Raw genomic sequence first — 17,495 nt, 5'->3', positions numbered from 1 at the left:
CAAAAGACCGGGACAAGTTTCATCCCAGAATAGGGTTGCAAAGTCCAATTCACGAAATATCTGGGGACTTTGGGGGTGGAACCAAGAGACATTAGGGGTGGAGCCAAGATCAAGGCTGTGGCAAGCATCATTGAACTCCAAAGGGAGTTCCGGCCATCACATTTAAAGGGACGGCACACCTTTTCAATGCCTTCCTTCCATAGGAAATAATGAAGGATAGGGGCACCTTCTTTCGGGGCTCATAGAATTGGACCCCCTGGTCCAATCTTTTTGAAACTTGGGGGGGGTATTTTGGGGAGAGGCACTAGATGCTATACTGAAAATTTGGTGCCTCTACCCCAAACAACAGCCCTCCCAGAGCCCCAGATACGTGCGGATCAATTCTCCATGATTTTCTATGGGAATAAATCTCCATAGGGAATAACAGAGTTCCCAGCAGACATTTCCCTCCCCTCCCCCCGCTTTCTGACGACCCTGAAGCGGGGGGAGGGCCTCCAAACCGGGGGATCCCCTGCCCCCACCTGGGGATTGGCAACCCTATCCCAGAAGGGTGGCTCTCAGTTCCCTTTATTTTGAATACAATGGCAGCTACAGAAATGATAAATGCACAGGTCTTCCCATGCTTCAGGCATTATTATTTCCCTGTGCCAAAACCAATAGCAAACCCCCTGAAGGTCTAGGAGAGGCCGATCTATTCAGATCATTTTTTTTTTTTTTTGGTTTGGGGAGGGGAAAAAGTATGCCATAACTGTGGAGGGTTAAGCCTAGATATTGACTCATAATAGCAGAATACTTCCGAGAACTGCTCCTTTGTGTAAACTCACACTCTGATGATCTCTGAGCAAATAATAAACGTGCCTGTGTAAGTCCAATAAAGGCTTCACACACCCCAGTATCTCTCCACGTTTATAGTAGGGGAAACTGAAACCAGAGGGCCAGTCCGGTGTAGCGGTTAGTGTGCAGACTCTTATCTGGGAGAATCAGGTTCGATTCCTCCCTCCTCCTCCACATGCACCTGCTGAGTGACCTTGAGTCAGTCATAACTCTCTCAGAGCTGTTCCGCTGAAGAGCAGTCTTCTCAGAGCTCTTTCAGCCCCACCTCCCTCACAGGAAGTCTGCTGTGGGGAGAGGAAGAGAAAAAGATTGGAAGCTGCTCTGAGACCAGGGCTGGTTCTTCCACTAGGTAAACTAGGTGATTACCTAGGGCGGCAGCCTTCTGGGGGCGCCAAATTGGGTGCCCCTATGTGACTTGGTGATGTTATCAGCGCGGGGGGGGGGGGCACCAGAAGTTAGCTTTGCCTAGGGTGCCAGACAGTCTAGGGTCTGCCCTGTCTGAGACTCTGAGTGAAGGGCCCGGTATAAATACATACCAGTTCCTCACTAGCAGTTGCTCTGCCCTTGGACTTCGACTTTCCTTGGAGCAAGTGACCAATTCCCCACTAGTCACTATGCAGCTGCATTTTGCCTCATGGATCCCTCCAGTTTCCCCTGTGATGACTTGGACTTGTTGGGGTTTTTTTGGAGATCCAGAAGCTGCAAGGGAAATTGGAGGGAGCTGCAAGTCAAAATGCAGCCACACAGCAATTGGCCAATACCCTAACTTCACTTGATCTGGACTCTATACTTATGTTGATACAGCCCAAAATTGCATTTGCCTTTTGAGCTACCGCATCACACTGTTGACTCATGTTCAGTGCAAAAATGTCTCCATGCACACAAAAGCTTATACCCAGAATTAAACTAAATTAACTGTGCCACTGGGCTCAAACTTTCTTTGGAATTTTCAAGCGATCTGTGCTGTTTTCTCCTGACATTGTGCATGATCTGCTTTGACTGTGGGACATCTAAGCCAAACCAAGGAACCATGCTCATCTTCTTTGTTTTGTTCTAATTTTAGTATATGTGGAGCAAAAGCGAAAGAAGAAGAAGATATTGGATTTATATCCCGCCCTCCACTCTGAAGAGTCTCAGAGCGGCTCACAATCTCCTTTCCCTTCCTCCCCCACAACAGTCACCCTGTGAGGTGGGTGGGGCTGGAGAGGGCTCTCACAGCAGCTGCCCTTTCAAGGACAACCTCTGCCAGAGCTATGGCTGACCCAAGGTCATGCCAGCAGGTGCAAGTGGAGGAGTGGGGAATCAAACACGGTTCTCCCAGATAAGAGTCCACCCACTTAACCACTACACCAAACTGGCTCTCCACTGCCTCTGGAAAGGGACTGGCGTTCATCTTAAGACTGCCAGTTTGGCATAGTGGTTAAGTGTGCGGACTCTTATCTGGAAGAACCGGGTTTGATTCCCCACTCCTCCACTTGCAGCTGCTGGAGTGGCCTTGGGTCAGCCAGAGCTCTCATAGGAGTTGTCCTTGAAAGGGAAGCTTCCTGGGGAAGCTCTCTCAGTCCCACCCACCCCACAGGGTGTCTGTTGGGGGCGTGGGGAGAAAGGTAAAGGAGAGTGTAAGGCGCTCTGAGACTCAGAGTGGAGGGCAGGGTATAAATCCAATATCATCATTTTCTTCTTGTGGCTATCTTGCAGCTAGCTTTGAAACCTTTTTTTTGGGGGGGGGGGATACATTTATATTTTTGTATGTGTGTGCGTGTGCACCTGGAAGTCATAGCAACCTGTAGTGACTGACCCCCTACATGGAGGATATTCAGGGAGGTGGCTGAATAAAGCCTGCCCCTGCCTCCCAGTACTGGTATTTCAAGGAGGTCTCCCATCTGAGTACTTGCCAGAGTCGACCCTGCTTAACTTCTGAGATCTGAGGAGATTGAGCTGGCCTGGCTTATCCAAGTCAAAGTGCTAGTTTCCAAACTTTATGAGGCAGACGTTATCGTCCGCTGTCTGTAATTTAACTGACATATTCAGAGTCTCATGTCAGAAAGATAAGTGTATTTATGAAAGTTGTGCTACATATGCAACATTCAATACACAGGTTATGTCGGCAAAACAAAAAAGGAACAGTACTAACATGCGTTATTTGATCATGCGCCAGATTTTTTTTTTTAAAGTACAGAAGCGTCGTTAGTTAAAAGATGATTGAGAGGGAGAAAATGGGCTTGAAGTCTGAGAGCCGCAGGTTCAGATCCCCATTTGGCTCTGAATTTTTGGCTAGCCTCTGCAAAGATCTTTTTTTATCAGATGGAGATGGAAAACGGTATAGCGATGTCTTTTTCTACTGAGCGGATGAATTAACTGGCGTATTAGCCGATGGGACTGTGAGTGGATTGCTTGTTTGGCTTTGATGTCGTTTAAGAGTCATTAAAACCTGCCTTGAGTCAAGGGAAAAGGCCAAGTGTAAATGTTTTCATAAATTGGTCAGAGCCCTTCCCTAGGTGGCCCTAGGGTTGCCAAGTCCAAGAAATATCTGGGGGCTTTGGGGGTGGAGCCAGGAGACTTTGGGGGTGGAGCCAGGAGCAAGGTTGTGACAAGCATAATTGAATTCCAAAGGGAGTTCTGGCCATCACATTTAAAGGGAATGCACACCTTTTAAATGCCTTCCCTCCATTGGAAATAATGGATAGGGGCACCTTCTTTGGGGGCGCATAGAATTGGACCCCCTGGTCCAAACTTTTTGAAACCTGGGGATTATTTTGGGGAGAGGCACTGGATGCTATACTGAAAATTTGGTGCCTCTATCTAAAGAAACAGCCCCCCAGAACCCCAGATACCCGCAAATCAATTCTCCATTATTTTCTATGGCAGGGGTGGGCAACGGTAGCTCTCCGGATGTTTTTTTTTGTCTACAACTCCCATCAGCCCCAGCCATTGGCCATGCTGGCTGGGGCTGATGGGAGTTGTAGGCAAAAAAACCACCCAGAGAGCTACCGTTGCCCACCCCTGTTCTATGGGAATAAATCTCCCTAGGGAATAACAGAGTTCCCAGCAGACATTTCCTTCCTCCCCGCCCCGCTTTCGGACGACCCTCAAGAGGGGTAAGGGCCTCCAAACCAGGGGATCCCCTGCTCCCACCTGGGGATTGGCAACCCTAGGTGGAAACGGATTTGAGGGGAATACCCAGAAATGAAATAAGGACGATCATATTAACGTCAGTTGTTCGAGGGACGCATGTTCGTAACTGGCTTAGTGCAAATGAAGAAGTGCATGTGAATAAGCTGATGCCTAGCTACTGGGGAAAAACAGACTGTGGGGCTCATTTCCATCCAGAAATGACATGCTTGTGCAGGTCTCATTTGGGGCAGGGGCTCCCAGGAGCAGAGCTCCGGAACCTCTACATTTCATTTTGCTCTTTTTTAAACCCCGCGCCCCCCCCAATTCTTGCTTCTGGTTTCCATTGTTCAAACCCCCTGTGAGAATTTTGCTGAATTCTAAGATTGGACAAACTTTCTAATATTTCCCCCCCACAAAAAAAATGGGCAAAGAACCAAAAAAATCTAAAACAGACGGATGGAAATCTTCATCATGCCTCTGTGGCCGCATAGGAAAAAGTAATTTAAAAAGTATGATGGGAGTAAGGTTTTATTATGGCTTTTTTTTTTGAGCAGGAACGTACAGGAAGGCAGTTCCAGCTGGCTTGGTGTCAGGGGTGTGTGACCTAACATGCAAATGATGTCCTGCTGGTCTTTTCCTACAGAAAAACCCCGCGTAAAACAATAGCGATGTCGGGGGTGTGGCCTAATATGCAAATGAGTCCCTGCTGGGCTTTTTCCTACAAAAAAGCCCTGATGACAACTATAATTCAAGAGGCATTTGAAGGTAGATGCTGAGCTGATATAATTTAGTAGACCTTCCGGTGATGTCAGGGGGGTGCGGCATATGCAAATGAGCTCCAGCACCTCTTTTTCTATGAAACGACCCCTGCGCTGGTGTCTGGAACTGTTAAAAACCTTCCTTGGAGGTTTTTAACCAGAGGCTAGATGGCCATCTGACAGCAATGAAGATCCTGTGAATTTAGGGGGAGGTGTTTGTGAGTTTCCTGCCTTGTGCAGGCGGTTGGACTAGATGGCCCTGGAGGTCCCTTCCGACTCTAGGATTCTAGGATTCTTCAGGAGGTGGTGGGCTCTCCTTCCTTGGAGGTTTTTAACCAGAGGCTAGAGGGCCATCTGACAGCAATGTTGATTCTGTGAATTAGGCAGAACGTGAGAAGGAGGGCAGGAAGGATTGCATCGGTGGTTAGTTCTCGTGGCCCTTTCTTACACATCCAGGGAAATGCTGATGGCCACTTTGGGCTCAGGCAGCAGTTTTCCTCCAGGCCAGTTTGGCCAGGGATCCTGGAGGTTTTTTGCCATCTTCTGGGCATGGAGCCTGCAGGGGTCCCTGGGAATGTATGTGTGGGGCGAAGGTATTTTTAAATTTCCTGCATTGTGCAGGGGGTTGGACTAGATGACCCTGACGTTCCCTTCCATTTCTATGATTCGATTAGCTTTCGTGAGCTAGTGCTCACTTCTTCAGGTACAGTGACGATGAAGCTGAGGCAGGGGGCTGTGGCTCAATAAAGTTCACTTTGGAATAACTGCTGTCAGACTTCAAGGTGCCCCTGAACTTCTGTTTTGTTTTAGACACAGTTGTCCAGGGGCAAACACAGATAAACTTTAGTGTCTCCCTTGCATCACTTCAAATGCAATGCTTTTCAGTAACAGGATCTCACCTTTGTCTGCCGTTCCCTGAGTCCTGGGCTACCCGTGCAGCGGAATGAAGCCGTAGAATAAAGTGGCAGAGCCGCATAGTGGTTAGAGCATCCGGCAAGGGCATGAGAGACTCAGGTTCAAATCCCCACAGTGCCATGAAGCTTGCTGGGCAATCTTTGGCTCGTCACGCTCTTTCAGCCCAACCTACTTTGCAGGGTGATGTAAGCAGGGGTGGAATTCTAGCAAGAGCTCCTTTGCATATTAGGCCACACACCCCTGATGTAGCCAATCCTCCAAGAGCTTACAGGGCTCTTAGTACAGGGTCCAGAGATAGAATTCTAGCAGGGGTTCCTTTGCATATTAGGCCGCACCCCCCTGATGTAGCCAATCCCCCAAGAGCTTACAGGGCTCTTAGTACAGGGTCCAGAGATAGAATTCTAGCAGGGGTTCCTTTGCATATTAGGCCACACACCCCTGATGTAGCCAATCCTCCAAGAGCTTACAGGGCTCTTAGTAGAGGGCCTACTGTAAGCTACAGGAGGATTGGCTTCATCGGGGGGGGGGGGGGGTGACCTAATATGCAAAGGAGCTCCTGCTAGAATCTCACCCCTGGATGTAAGGATAAAGTGTATGCCATTCTGTGCTCCTTACAAGAAGGGTGGGGTAAAAACGTACAAGGCAACTAGAATTCTGAGGCAGCAGTGTCGGCTATATCATATCAGATTGCAGGTGAAGGTTCATATCTCCAGTGCTCACTCCTCCCAGTATTCTCTGGGGGGGTCAGTATATTAGGGAGTGCTAATCTAGCACTTGGCTTGTGAAGCTACTTTTCCGCTTACTTTTCCGAGAGCCACTTTGGTGTAGCGGTTAAGTGTGCGAACTCTTATCTGGGAGAACCAGGTTTGATTCCCCAGTCCTCCACTTACAGCTGCTGGAATGGCTTTGGGTTAGCCATAGCTCTGGCAGAGCTGTTCTTGAAAGGGCAGCTGCTGTAAGAGCTCTCTCAGCCCCACCCACCTCACAGGGTGTCTGTTGTGGTGGGAGAAGATATAGGAGATTGTAACCTGCTCTGAGTCTCTGATTCAGAGAGAAGGGTGGGGTATAAATCTACAGTCTTCTTCTTTTTCCTCTTCTTCTTCCGGGGAATTTTTAAAATAGGGAAGCATAGGAAATGCAACTTCTCACTAGTAATCTTTTATCTGCTTCATTTAACTCAGGGGTAGGGAATCTTTTTCCTGCTAAGGGCCATTTGGATATTTATAACATCATTCGTGGGGCATATAAAATTATCATCTTAAAAAACAGTGCTCCACTGAGGGAGAGCGATTCAGGCTGGCAAACTTAATGCAAATAATTGGTTTTTTTCTATTTGAAGTCATGTGGGAAGAGCCTAATTTGGCACACACACACGGCCCACCACCCTAGGCAAATGCTGGATGACCTTGAGTCAGTCACAATTCTCAAGGAGCTGTTCTCTCAAGAGCAGGTCTCTCAGAGCTCTCTCAGCCCCACCTCCCTCACAGGGTGCCTGTTAATGGGGGGAGGAAGGGAAGGAAATTGTAAGCCACTCTGAGACTCTGAGTGAGGGGTGGGGTATAAATCCAATCTCTTCTTCTCTCTTCTTCTTCTCTTGATGCTTGGGGGGCCACAGTGGGAGAGCTTCTGAATGATGGCCACTGTGGCCTCTGGTTTTGGCCACTGTGTGACACAGGGTGTTGGAGTGGTGGACCACTGGCCTGATCCAACATGGCTTCTCTTATGTTCTTAACCTCAAGAAAAAAAAAACTTGCACAGATATTATGCCACTGTGCATTGTAACTGCATATTGTAACTCTGCATCCTGAGTTCCACCTTAGTAACACCCTTCCCACCAACTCCTGGTTGGCGTAGAAAGACTCAGAGATCTCCAGTCCTGCTTATATCTGAGGAAGGAAGCATTGACTCTCAAGAGCTCTTATCCCCAAATCTTGCTGGTCTCCAAGGTGCAGTTCACCCAGAGAACTCACATGTGGGTGAAGCGGGCCTCAGTTTGGTGTAGTGGTTAAGTGCGCAGACTCTTCTCTGGGAGAACCGGGTTTGATTCCCCACTCGTCCACTTGCAGCTGCTGGAATGGCCTTGGGTCAGCCATAGCTCATGCAGAAGTTGTCCTTGAAAGGGCAGCTTCTGGGAGAGCTCTCTCAGTCCCACCTACCTCACGGGTGGGGGGATGGAGGTAAAGGAGAGTTTAAGTCGCTCTGAGACTCTGAGATGCAGTGGAGGGCGGGGTATAAATCCAATTTCTTCTTCTCCTCCTCCTCCTCCCCCTTCTCCTTCTCCTTGGTTCTATAAGGATTCCCCCTTTCCCTATTTTGCTCAAATCACATTGCCTTGCAATATCCAACACCCCCTGTTTGACCATAGCCTTGGCTTTCTCAGTTTGGTGTAGTGGTTAAGTGCACAGACTCTTATCTGGGAGAACCAGGTTTGATTCCCCCCTCCTCCACTTGCACTTGCTGGAATGGCCTTGGGTCAGTCATAGCTCTAATAGAGAGCCAGTCTGGTGTAGTGGTTTAAGTGCATGGACTCTTATCTGGGAGAACCGGGTTTGATTCCCCACTCTTCCACTTGCACTTGCTGGAATGGCCTTGGGTCAGTCATAACTCTGGCAGAGGTTGTCCTTGAAAGGGCAGCTGCTGGGAGAGCCCTCTCAGCCCCACCTACCTAACAGGGTGTCTGATGTAGGGGAGGAAGATAAAGGAGATTGTGAGCTGCTCTGAGACTCAGATTTGGAGTGAAGGGCGGGATATAAATCCAATATCTTCTTCTTCTCCTCCCAAAAAACACAGGAATTGCTTTGAGAAGCCATAAAAAGGCCATTTATTATCCAGGGCCTTTATCCATGGAGGAACAAAAGAATCTAAAGATATTAACCTTGTCAGTCCCATTGGTGAAAATACCAATTTAACCAGTACAGGATCACCGCTAACCACAGCCTTGCCTCCACGGTGATGATGCCTGTTTCAAGGCGTACAAGAGCATTTGGGACACCGTTAGGCACTTGTAGGATTGTTCTCTCTTTCTCCTTCCCCTCCTCTAGGCTGACTCGGAAGGAAGCCTTAATCCAGTTCCCTCTGCTGGGGCCCTCCACGCATCCCGCCCAGGGGAGAGCTCACCTGAAGCAATGCGACCTGCTCCGGCTGTCCCGTAAGCAGAAGAGGCTTTGCCGGCGGGAACCAGGGCTGGCGGAGACACTGCGGGATGCCGTCCGGCTGGGGATTGTGGAGTGCCAGTACCAGTTCCGCAACGAGCGCTGGAACTGCAGCCTGGAGGGGAGGGCAGAACTCTTGAAGGAAGGTAGGTGGGTCAGGAGTGTGTGGGGGGGCAGGGATGGATGAACAATTAGGCCAAGTAGGCACTGGCCTATGAGCCCCCACGCCTTAAGGGGTCCTGGGCCAGCTCCCCCCCCCCAGTTTCCCCCCTGCTTGCAGCCCTCCCAGACTGCACGCACAGCCAGCAACTGAGCCGCTCTTTGCCCGACTAGCCTGGTGTGGCTGCTGCTGGCGTCGTCGCCAAGTTTGCCTCTCTCTGCCTCTCCTCCACAGCTTTGTCAAAGGGGCTTTTGAGAAGGTGTCTGCAGGCTGCAGCGGGGGGCAGGGTAGGTGCTCCAACTTTCATTTGAGGCCCCCCCCCGAGATTTTGACTGTCTAGGGGGTAGGGTTGCCAATCCCCAGGTGGGGGCAGGGGATCCCCTGGTTTGGAGACCCACCCCCCGCTTTAGGGTCGTCAGAAAGCGGGGGGAGGGGAGGGAAATGTCTGCTGGGAACTCTAATATTCCCTATGGAGATTTATTCCCATAGAAAATCATGGAGAATTGATCCGCGGGTATCTGGGGCTCTGGGGGGGGCTGTTTTTTGAGGTAGAGGTGCTAAATTTTCAGTATAGCATCTAGTGCCTCTCCCCAAAATACCCCCCAAGTTTCAAAAAGATTGGGCCAGGGGGTCCAATTCTATGAGCCCCAAAAGAAGGTGCCCCTATCCTTCATTATTTCCTATGGAAGGAAGGCATTGAAAAGGTGTGCCGTCCCTTTAAATGTGATGGCCGGAACTCCCTTTGGAGTTCAGTTATGCTTGTCACAGCCTTGATCTTGGCTCCACCCCTAATGTCTCCTGGCTCCACCCCCAAAGTCCCCAGATATTTCTTGAATTGGACTTGGCAACCCTACTAGGGGGCCTCTACAGGGTTTAACCCTGGGGGGGGGGCTGCCCTGGACTCTGAAAATCCCTGACGGAGGCAGATACGTTGTGGCTCTCCCCCCCCCTTGCCTCCCAAGAGGGTCCTCGCCCAACCAAGCTTATCCTGTGTGCTGCAATCACAACCTGCCCCCCCTCCTATAGTGCCACTTTTTTTCCTGTCGGGACTCCATGCGGGGCACACGGAACTGGGATTGCAAAATCTAACTCAAACAGTATCTGGGGACTTTGGGGGTGGAGCCAGGAGATTTTCTCTCAAATAAATAAATAAAAACACAGCTATGCAGTTCCCTGAATACAGCCTGCATTTCCTCACCCAAGCAGCTGCAAATCATCTCTCTCTCACTCTTTCTCTCTCTGTCTCTCTCTCTCACACACACACACAAAAGCAAAACTAAAACAGTTTGCAATCTCACACTCGTCTGGTTTCGCTGGGGCAATTTACTCACGAGTCGCTGGACTTCCCCTAACACAGAGAAGGGAAACCGAAGGTTCGAGTTTACCTTTTATTATGCAAACGGCCTCTGAAAAGCTTGTCCAAGAAAGGGAGGGTCTGGGCTGCTTTCACATCTACCGGGAGCAGCCACGTAGTTCTGCCTGCTCTCCCCGCCCCCCTTCAGCCTTAAAGACACAGACACACCATCCAAAAAGGAAGCCTTTGCAAGCTTTCTCTGAGCGTTCTGAAGGGGAAAGGCACATGGGGGTTGTGGGGGCGGAGCTTCCCCCCACTGGCCAGCTGACTGGGGGCGGGAAGGAGCCTGGGAACGTGGGAGAACCCCCGCTGGGACCTGGGGATTGCAAAAAACAAAGGAAAGTTGTACACGGATATTTCACAGAAAGTCTGAAGACAAACAACCCAAAATAAAGCTGCACAAAGTTTCGACACTTATTATAACGCTTTATACCAATATTGCAAAAACTTGAAATTTAATACGTGTGCTGACTCACTGACGCAATAAAGTCCATCTCGGTCCAAATGGTTTGCGGTCCCTTGGAATGTGATGGCCAGAACTCCCTTTGGAGTTCAACTGTGCTTGTCGCAGCCTTGCTCCTGGCTCCACCCCAGTGTTTCCTGGCTCCGCCTCCAAAGTCTCCTGGCTCCACCCCCTAAGTACCCAGATATTTCTTGAACTGTACTTGGCAACCCTAAGCTCTGGGTTGGGAAACACCTGGAGAGTTTGAGAGTGAAGCTTGGGGAAAGGTGGGGTTTGGGAAAGGGAGGAGCCTCGACACGTTCTAATCTCCTGTTGCGTATGGAACGCAGGGCTGAGAGTAGCCAACGCTGCGGGGGAGGGCTCCTTGGCCTCCACCCCCAAAATCTCAAGGCATTTCCCAACCTGGAGCCCTAGGTGGGTGTGACGTAGCTTGTGATTTCCACAGGGGTCATTTTGTAGAAAAAAAAGGTGGTGGCAGGGCCTTTTTTGGAGAAGAAGCCCAGCAGGAACTCATTTGCATATCAGGCCACGCCCCCTGGCATCGCCGTCGTTTCACAGAGGGCTTTTTTGCAGGAAGAAGAAAAAGAAGATAATGGATTTATACCCCGCCCTCCACTCCGAAGAGTCTCAGAGCGGCTCACAATCTCCTTTCCCTTCCTCCCCCACAACAGACACCCTGTGAGGTAGATGAAGATATTGGATTTCTATCCCGCCCTCCACTCCGAAGAGTCTCAGAGCGGCTCACAATCTCCTTTACCTTCCTCCCCCACAACAGACGCCCTGTGAGGTAGATGAAGATATTGGATTTATATCCCGCCCTCCACTCCGAAGAGTCTCAGAGCGGCTCACAATCTCCTTTACCTTCCTCCCCCCCCCCAATAGACACCCTGTGAGGTGCGGGGGGGGGGGGGCTGGAGAGAGCTCTCACAGAAGCTGCTCTTTCAAGGACAATCTCTGCCAGAGCTATGGCTGACCCAAGGCCATTCCAGCAGGTGCAAGTGGAGGAGTGGGGAATCAAACCCGGTTCTCCCAGATAAGAGTTCCCCACACTTCACCACTACACCAAACTGGGGAAAAGCCCATCAGCGACTCATTTGCAGATCAGGCCACACCCCCTGACACCAAGCCAGCCGGAACTGTGTACCTGTGCGTTCCTGCTCAAAAAAAGCCCCGGGTGGTGGGGCTCAGCAGGGATTGTTATGCAGCTGCACCTACTGTTCAATGGACAAAGTGGGGAGGAGGAGGGGGGACTGTCAGAAAGGTTCAGGAGCTGTGCTCCTGTGAGCTCCTGCTGAATTCAAGGCCTGCCTGCACTCCTCCCTTAAATCTTCTGGGGATGTTCATCTCAGCCCTATCCTAAGTCTCTGTGTTCCATAGACAGCAGGAGAAACTCTGCTGTCAGGGCCCCTCTGACAGCAGTTTGGTGTATGTAGTGAGAGCCAGTTAAGTGCACAGGCTCTTATCTGGGAGAAACGGGTTTGATTCCCCACTCCTCCACTTGCAGCTGCCGGAAGGGCCTTGGGTCAGCCATAGCTTTCGTAGGAGTTGTCCTTGAAAGGGCAGCTGCTGTGAGAGTCCTCTCCAGCCCCACCCACCTCACAAGGTGTCTGTTGGGGGGGGGGGAAGATAAAGGAGATTGTGAGCAGCTCTGAGACTCTGAGTGGAGGGCGGGATATAAATCCAGTGTCTTCTTCTTTTCCCTTTCTCAAATGGAAATTCCGCTTCCTCCCAACGTGTTTGTCTTGCCTCACTGCCTGCTCATCTCCTGCAGGCTTCAAAGAAACGGCCTTTCTCTATGCGGTGTCTTCGGCGGCACTGACTCACTCCCTGGCTCGAGCGTGCAGCGCGGGGCGGATGGAGCGCTGCACGTGCGACGACTCTCCGGACCTGGAGAACCGCAAGGCCTGGCAGTGGGGGGTGTGCGGAGACAACCTCAAGTTCAGCATCAGGTTCCTGAAGAATTTCCTCGGCCAAAAGAAAGTTGGGAAGGATCTGAAGGCCAAAGTGGATATGCACAACACCAACATGGGCATCAAGGTAACCTCTGGAACCTTTTGGCTGGACTACTGTAATATAGTCTTTCTGGGGCGGCCCTTGAAGACAAGTGCGGAAGTCACCTGTTGGTTGACAGGGACTAATCATTCCCCAAATTTGTTGCATTTAACAACAACAACAACAACATTTTATTTGTATCCTGCCCTCCCCGCCGGAGCAGGCTCAGGGCGGCTAACAACACAATTCAAGTTTAACTATGCAAATAGATAAAATTACATTTAAACAACATGAACATTTAATTAAAAATCTGCTTAAGTTTTAAAATTAAATTAAATTAAATTAGTAAAAGTGCTAATGCTATGCTATGCTACAAGCCTACAAAGTAGGCCTTTGAAATATTTAAACTGGCTATTTTGGTATTTTTTAGTCTGGTTCAATACTTCTGTGGTCTCATTGAATGAACCACGTAATTTAATACTGGGAGCAGTAGATGCTTGTTGTTGTTTTTTACTTCATCCCCTTCAGGGCTCTTTTGTAGCAGGAACTCCTTTGCATATTAGGCCACTCCCCCAGGATGTAGCCAGTCATCCTGGAGCTTGCAGTAGGCTCTGTACTAAGAGCCCTGTGAGCTCTTGGAGGATTGGCTACATCAGGGGGTATGGCCTAGTATTAAAGGCGTTCCTGCTACAAAAACAAAAGCCATGTTCCAAGACCTTTGCGTGCAATGCCTGATTCTCTCTTTTGCCCTCCCTCAGGCTGTGAAAAATGGCCTGAAGACAACTTGCAAGTGCCATGGGGTTTCCGGCTCGTGTGCCGTGCGAACCTGCTGGAAACAGCTGTCCCCGTTCCACGAGACGGGGAAGCTGCTCAAGCTGCGCTACGACCACGCCGTCAAGGTCCTCAGCACCTCCAACGACGCCATGGGCCACTCGGAGCTGGCCAGCCCTCAGCCCCACGGCCGCTTGCCCAAAGGCCCCTCGGCTCCCCGCCCCACGGACCTGGTTTACATGGAGGACTCCCCGCCCTTCTGCTCACTCAGCAAGTACTCGATGGGCACTGCCGGAAGGACCTGCTCCCGCGAGCTCAACTGCGACAGCATGTGCTGCGGCCGTGGGTACAACACCCAGGCCCGCCTGGTCTCCTTCGCCTGCCACTGCCAGGTGCAGTGGTGTTGCTACGTGGAGTGCCAGCAGTGCGTGCAAGAGGAGGTGGTCTACAGCTGCAAGTAGTCGGTGTAAAGACCCTGAGCAGGCCGAGGGGGAGCAGCTGAAGGACTCCGACTGCTCAAAGATGCGTCGTGCTTCCTCGGGACTTTGGTGTTCGTGGCACGTAGGGGACCCAAGAGAACCCAGAGTGTTGCCCTGGTCCTGGAATTCACCCCCTGGGGCACCAGGGGGTGAGGAGGAAGCCCACCGGCTGAAGTGTCATGGTGTGTGTGTGGGCTATGTTTGAATAAGCAGTTGCTTGGTGGGAATTCCAGGATGGTCTTCTTTTCCTAGGAGTCATATGAACATATGAAGCTGCTTTATACTGAATCAGACCCTCCGTCCATCCAAGTCAGTCTTGTCTACTCAGACTGGCAGCGGCTCTCCAGGGTCTCCAGCTGAGGTTTTTCACGCCTACTTGCCTGGACCCTTTTTAGTTGGAGATGCCGGGGATTGAACCTGGGACCTTCTGCTTACTGAGCAGATGTTCCATCACTGAGCCACTGTCCTTTCCCTGACTGGCAGTGGCTCTCCAGGTCTCCAGTTGAGGTTTTTCACACCTACTTGCCTGGACCCTTTTTAGTTGGAGATGCTGGGGATTGAACCTGGGACCTTCTGCTTACTCAGCAGATGTTCCACCACTGAGCCACCGTCCCTTCCCTGACTGGCAGCGGCTCTCCAGGGTCTCCAGCTGAGGTTTTTCACGCCTATTTGCCTAGACCCTTTTTAGTTGGAGATGCCAGGGATTGAACCTGGGACCTTCTGCTTACTGAGCAGATGTTCCACCACTGAGCCACCGTCCCTTCCCTGACTGGCAGCGGCTCTCCAGGGTCTCCAGTTGAGGTTTTTCACGCCTACTTGCCTAGACCCTTTTTAGTTGGAGATGCCAGGGATTGAACCTGGGACCTTCTGCTTACCAAGCAGATGCTCTACTACTGAGCCACCATCCCTTCCCATACCACAGAGCTGAGTTGCTGTCCAGGGTCTCAGGCAGAGGTCTTCCCCAGCCTGAAATGGTTTGCAAGCGGATGGTCATCTGACAGCAATGTGGATCCTGTGAATTTAGGGGAGGGGGCGGTATTTGTGAGTTTCTTGCATTGTTCAGAGGGTTGGACTAGATGACCCTGGAGGTCCCTTCCAACAGTGGTGAGCCTGGAATCGTATAGGCTGATGGTGTTCCTTGGGAGGGAGGGTAAAATAAGAAGCTGTGGTGTAAAGACCCTGAGCATTTGCAGGAGGGATACAGAGCAGGGGAAACGGTGGGTGGTGGGGAAAGAGGTGTTGAGATCTGAGGCGGTGGCGGTGGAGGTGGGGAGTACCCTCGAGTGGACTCCCCTTGCAGAGATATACAGGGGCTATTTGGCAACTGGCAAGCTTGTCTCTCTAGACATTATTCATCCATAATGGGAGGGCTTCTAGTGTCCTGGCCCCACTGATGGACCCCTGATGACACCTGGGTTTTTTTTGTGTGACACAGAGTGTTGGACTGCGTGGGCCACTGGCCTGATCCAACATGGCTTCTCTTATGTTCTTCTGTGACACAGGGTGTTGGACTGGATGGGCCACTGGCCTGATCCAACATGGCTTCTCTTATGTTCTTCTGTGACACAGAGTGTTGGCCTGGATGGGCCACTGGCCTGATCCAACATGGCTTCTCTTATGTTCTTCTGTGACACAGAGTGTTGGACTGGATGGGCCATTGGCCTGACCCAACATGGCTTCTCTTATGCACTTATATTCTCTTATAATCATCTTATAATTTGTATGGGGAGGGAAGGTCATGTATTTTAGGGGCAGGGTTACTAGAACCGAGCAAGCCTGAAGACTGAGACCAGTTTCACATTCGATCTTTAATCCTGGTTTAGCCCTGTTGCCAAGCTGACATTCTACACTAAAATCATAGAATCAGAGAAACCAACTCGATGACTCTATGATTTTAGCGTAGAATGCCAGCTTGAGGACAAGGCTAAACCGGGAGTAAAGGTCTAGTGCAAAATTCATGTGAGTTTGCTTGCCTTTTTGGTGGGAGTAAGGATGCCAACCTCCAGGTGGAAGCTGGGGTTCCCCCCAGGATTACAACTCATCTCCAGACTACAGAGATCAGTCCCCCTGGATAAGATGGGTGCTTTGGAGGGGGGACTCTGTGACATTGTACCCGAGTGAGGAATTAATCCGATCAAGAGGTTGTGGAAGGAAGTTAAGAAGATGGGGTCTGAGGGTAGGAAGAGTGAACAAACCCAAGCCTTGGCTATGGAAGACCCCACCCAAACATTTGATCTTTCCTACCCATTTGGTGCATGTACGTCTGTAGGGTTCCCAAATTCTCAGCCATTTTTCTCCAGTGGCACTTTTTAATGAGGAGCTTAATAATACATAGGAATTGGCATGCGAAGGTTGCCAATTCCAGACTGAGAAATTCCTGGAGATTTGGGGGCAGAACGGAGGATGGCAGGGTTTGGCAAGGGAGGTGGCTCCACAGAGTTCGCCCTTTACAGTTGCCATTTTCTCCAGGGGAACTGCTCACTGCCGTCTGAAGATCGGCTGTGATTCTGGAAAGCCTCCAGGCCCCACCCGGAGGTTGGCAGCCCTAAGCATGACCAGCAGTGTGCTTGCTGGCACGTTCCTTCATATTTCCAGAGACAGGCCTGTGCAGGAGTGGGGCTGGGTGTTTTCTCCCTACCACCACCAGCTCTAGTATGGGTGACGATGAGGACTAGGCGCTTGCTCCGTTCCTTACAACAAAATGGTTCTGAGGATTCCGTTCCGGGTCCTGAGCATTCCGAACACCGCAGTGCAGCCAAGGCTGTTGATTCGCTGCCTCTACTCTCATTTTGTTTTTCAACCAATAGACGACTGCAGTTCTATAGTGTAAGAGCCGTGCTCTCTGGAAGTTTCTCACTTTATCACCACCGGCTTCCTCAGATCTAAAAATCCCACTGTTGCCAGCGGAGCTTTGACGCCTCTTGATTTTTTGACCACCCTGCAAACGGACTCATTAAGTAAGAGCTTAATGCCTTTATTTATGCGTTAGCCCTATTAATCCTTAATGGCGACGGCGAGTGTAGTTGGAGCCTTCTCGTGGGACTTTGGGACACTCGGCGCTCATTTTTTAGAGCAAAGGGGCAGTGCGAGAAGGAACGTTGATTCTCACACACACACATAAACACATATGTAATATGTAATAGAGACGTTTCCATCAGCAGAGAACAGTGGGCAATGTTATAGGCATCGTCAAGAAGTGTCATACAGCCTTATAGGGTTGCCAATCCCCAGGTGGGGGCAGGGGATCCCCTGGTTTGGTGGCCCTCCCCCCCCCCCGCTTCAGGGTCATCAGAAAGTGGGGGGAGGGAAATGTCTGCTGGGCACTTCATTATTCCCTAAGGAGACCCATTCCCATAGGGTATAATGGAGAATTGATCTGTGGGTATCTGGGGCTCAGGGAGGGGGCTGCTTTTTGAGGTAGAGGCACCAATTTTTTAGCATAGCATCCAATGACTCTCCTCAAAACACCCCCCAAGATTCAATCCTATGAGCCCCCAAAGAAG

At 50.6% G+C, this 17,495-nt stretch overlaps 1 protein-coding gene across 1 annotated transcript; it reads left to right on the top strand.

Moving 5' to 3' along the window:
• Positions 1-8,573: 8,573 nt before the first annotated feature.
• WNT9B (Wnt family member 9B) lies at positions 8,574-13,974 on the top strand. The gene is made up of 3 exons (XM_060255264.1): positions 8,574-8,919; positions 12,522-12,787; positions 13,501-13,974. The coding sequence occupies exons 1-3, from the start codon at positions 8,574-8,576 to the stop codon at positions 13,972-13,974; spliced, it is 1,086 nt and encodes a 361-aa protein (XP_060111247.1).
• Positions 13,975-17,495: the final 3,521 nt, after the last annotated feature.

The sequence above is a fragment of the Heteronotia binoei genome, chromosome 15, assembly GCF_032191835.1.
Source record: "Heteronotia binoei isolate CCM8104 ecotype False Entrance Well chromosome 15, APGP_CSIRO_Hbin_v1, whole genome shotgun sequence".
Classification (NCBI taxonomy): Eukaryota; Metazoa; Chordata; class Lepidosauria; order Squamata; family Gekkonidae; genus Heteronotia; species Heteronotia binoei.
The sequence above is the reverse complement of the archived record's forward strand: the minus strand, read 5'-3'. Positions and strand labels throughout refer to the sequence as shown.

Excerpts from the sequence above, each read along its gene's own strand:
- WNT9B (XM_060255264.1), top strand. The coding sequence starts at position 8,574 with ATGATGCCTGTTTCAAGGCGTACAAGAGCATTTGGGACACCGTTAGGC. Across the intron at positions 8,920-12,521 it reads GGCAGAACTCTTGAAGGAAG|GCTTCAAAGAAACGGCCTTT; the intron begins GTAGGTGGGTCA and ends CATCTCCTGCAG. Across the intron at positions 12,788-13,500 it reads ACACCAACATGGGCATCAAG|GCTGTGAAAAATGGCCTGAA; the intron begins GTAACCTCTGGA and ends GCCCTCCCTCAG.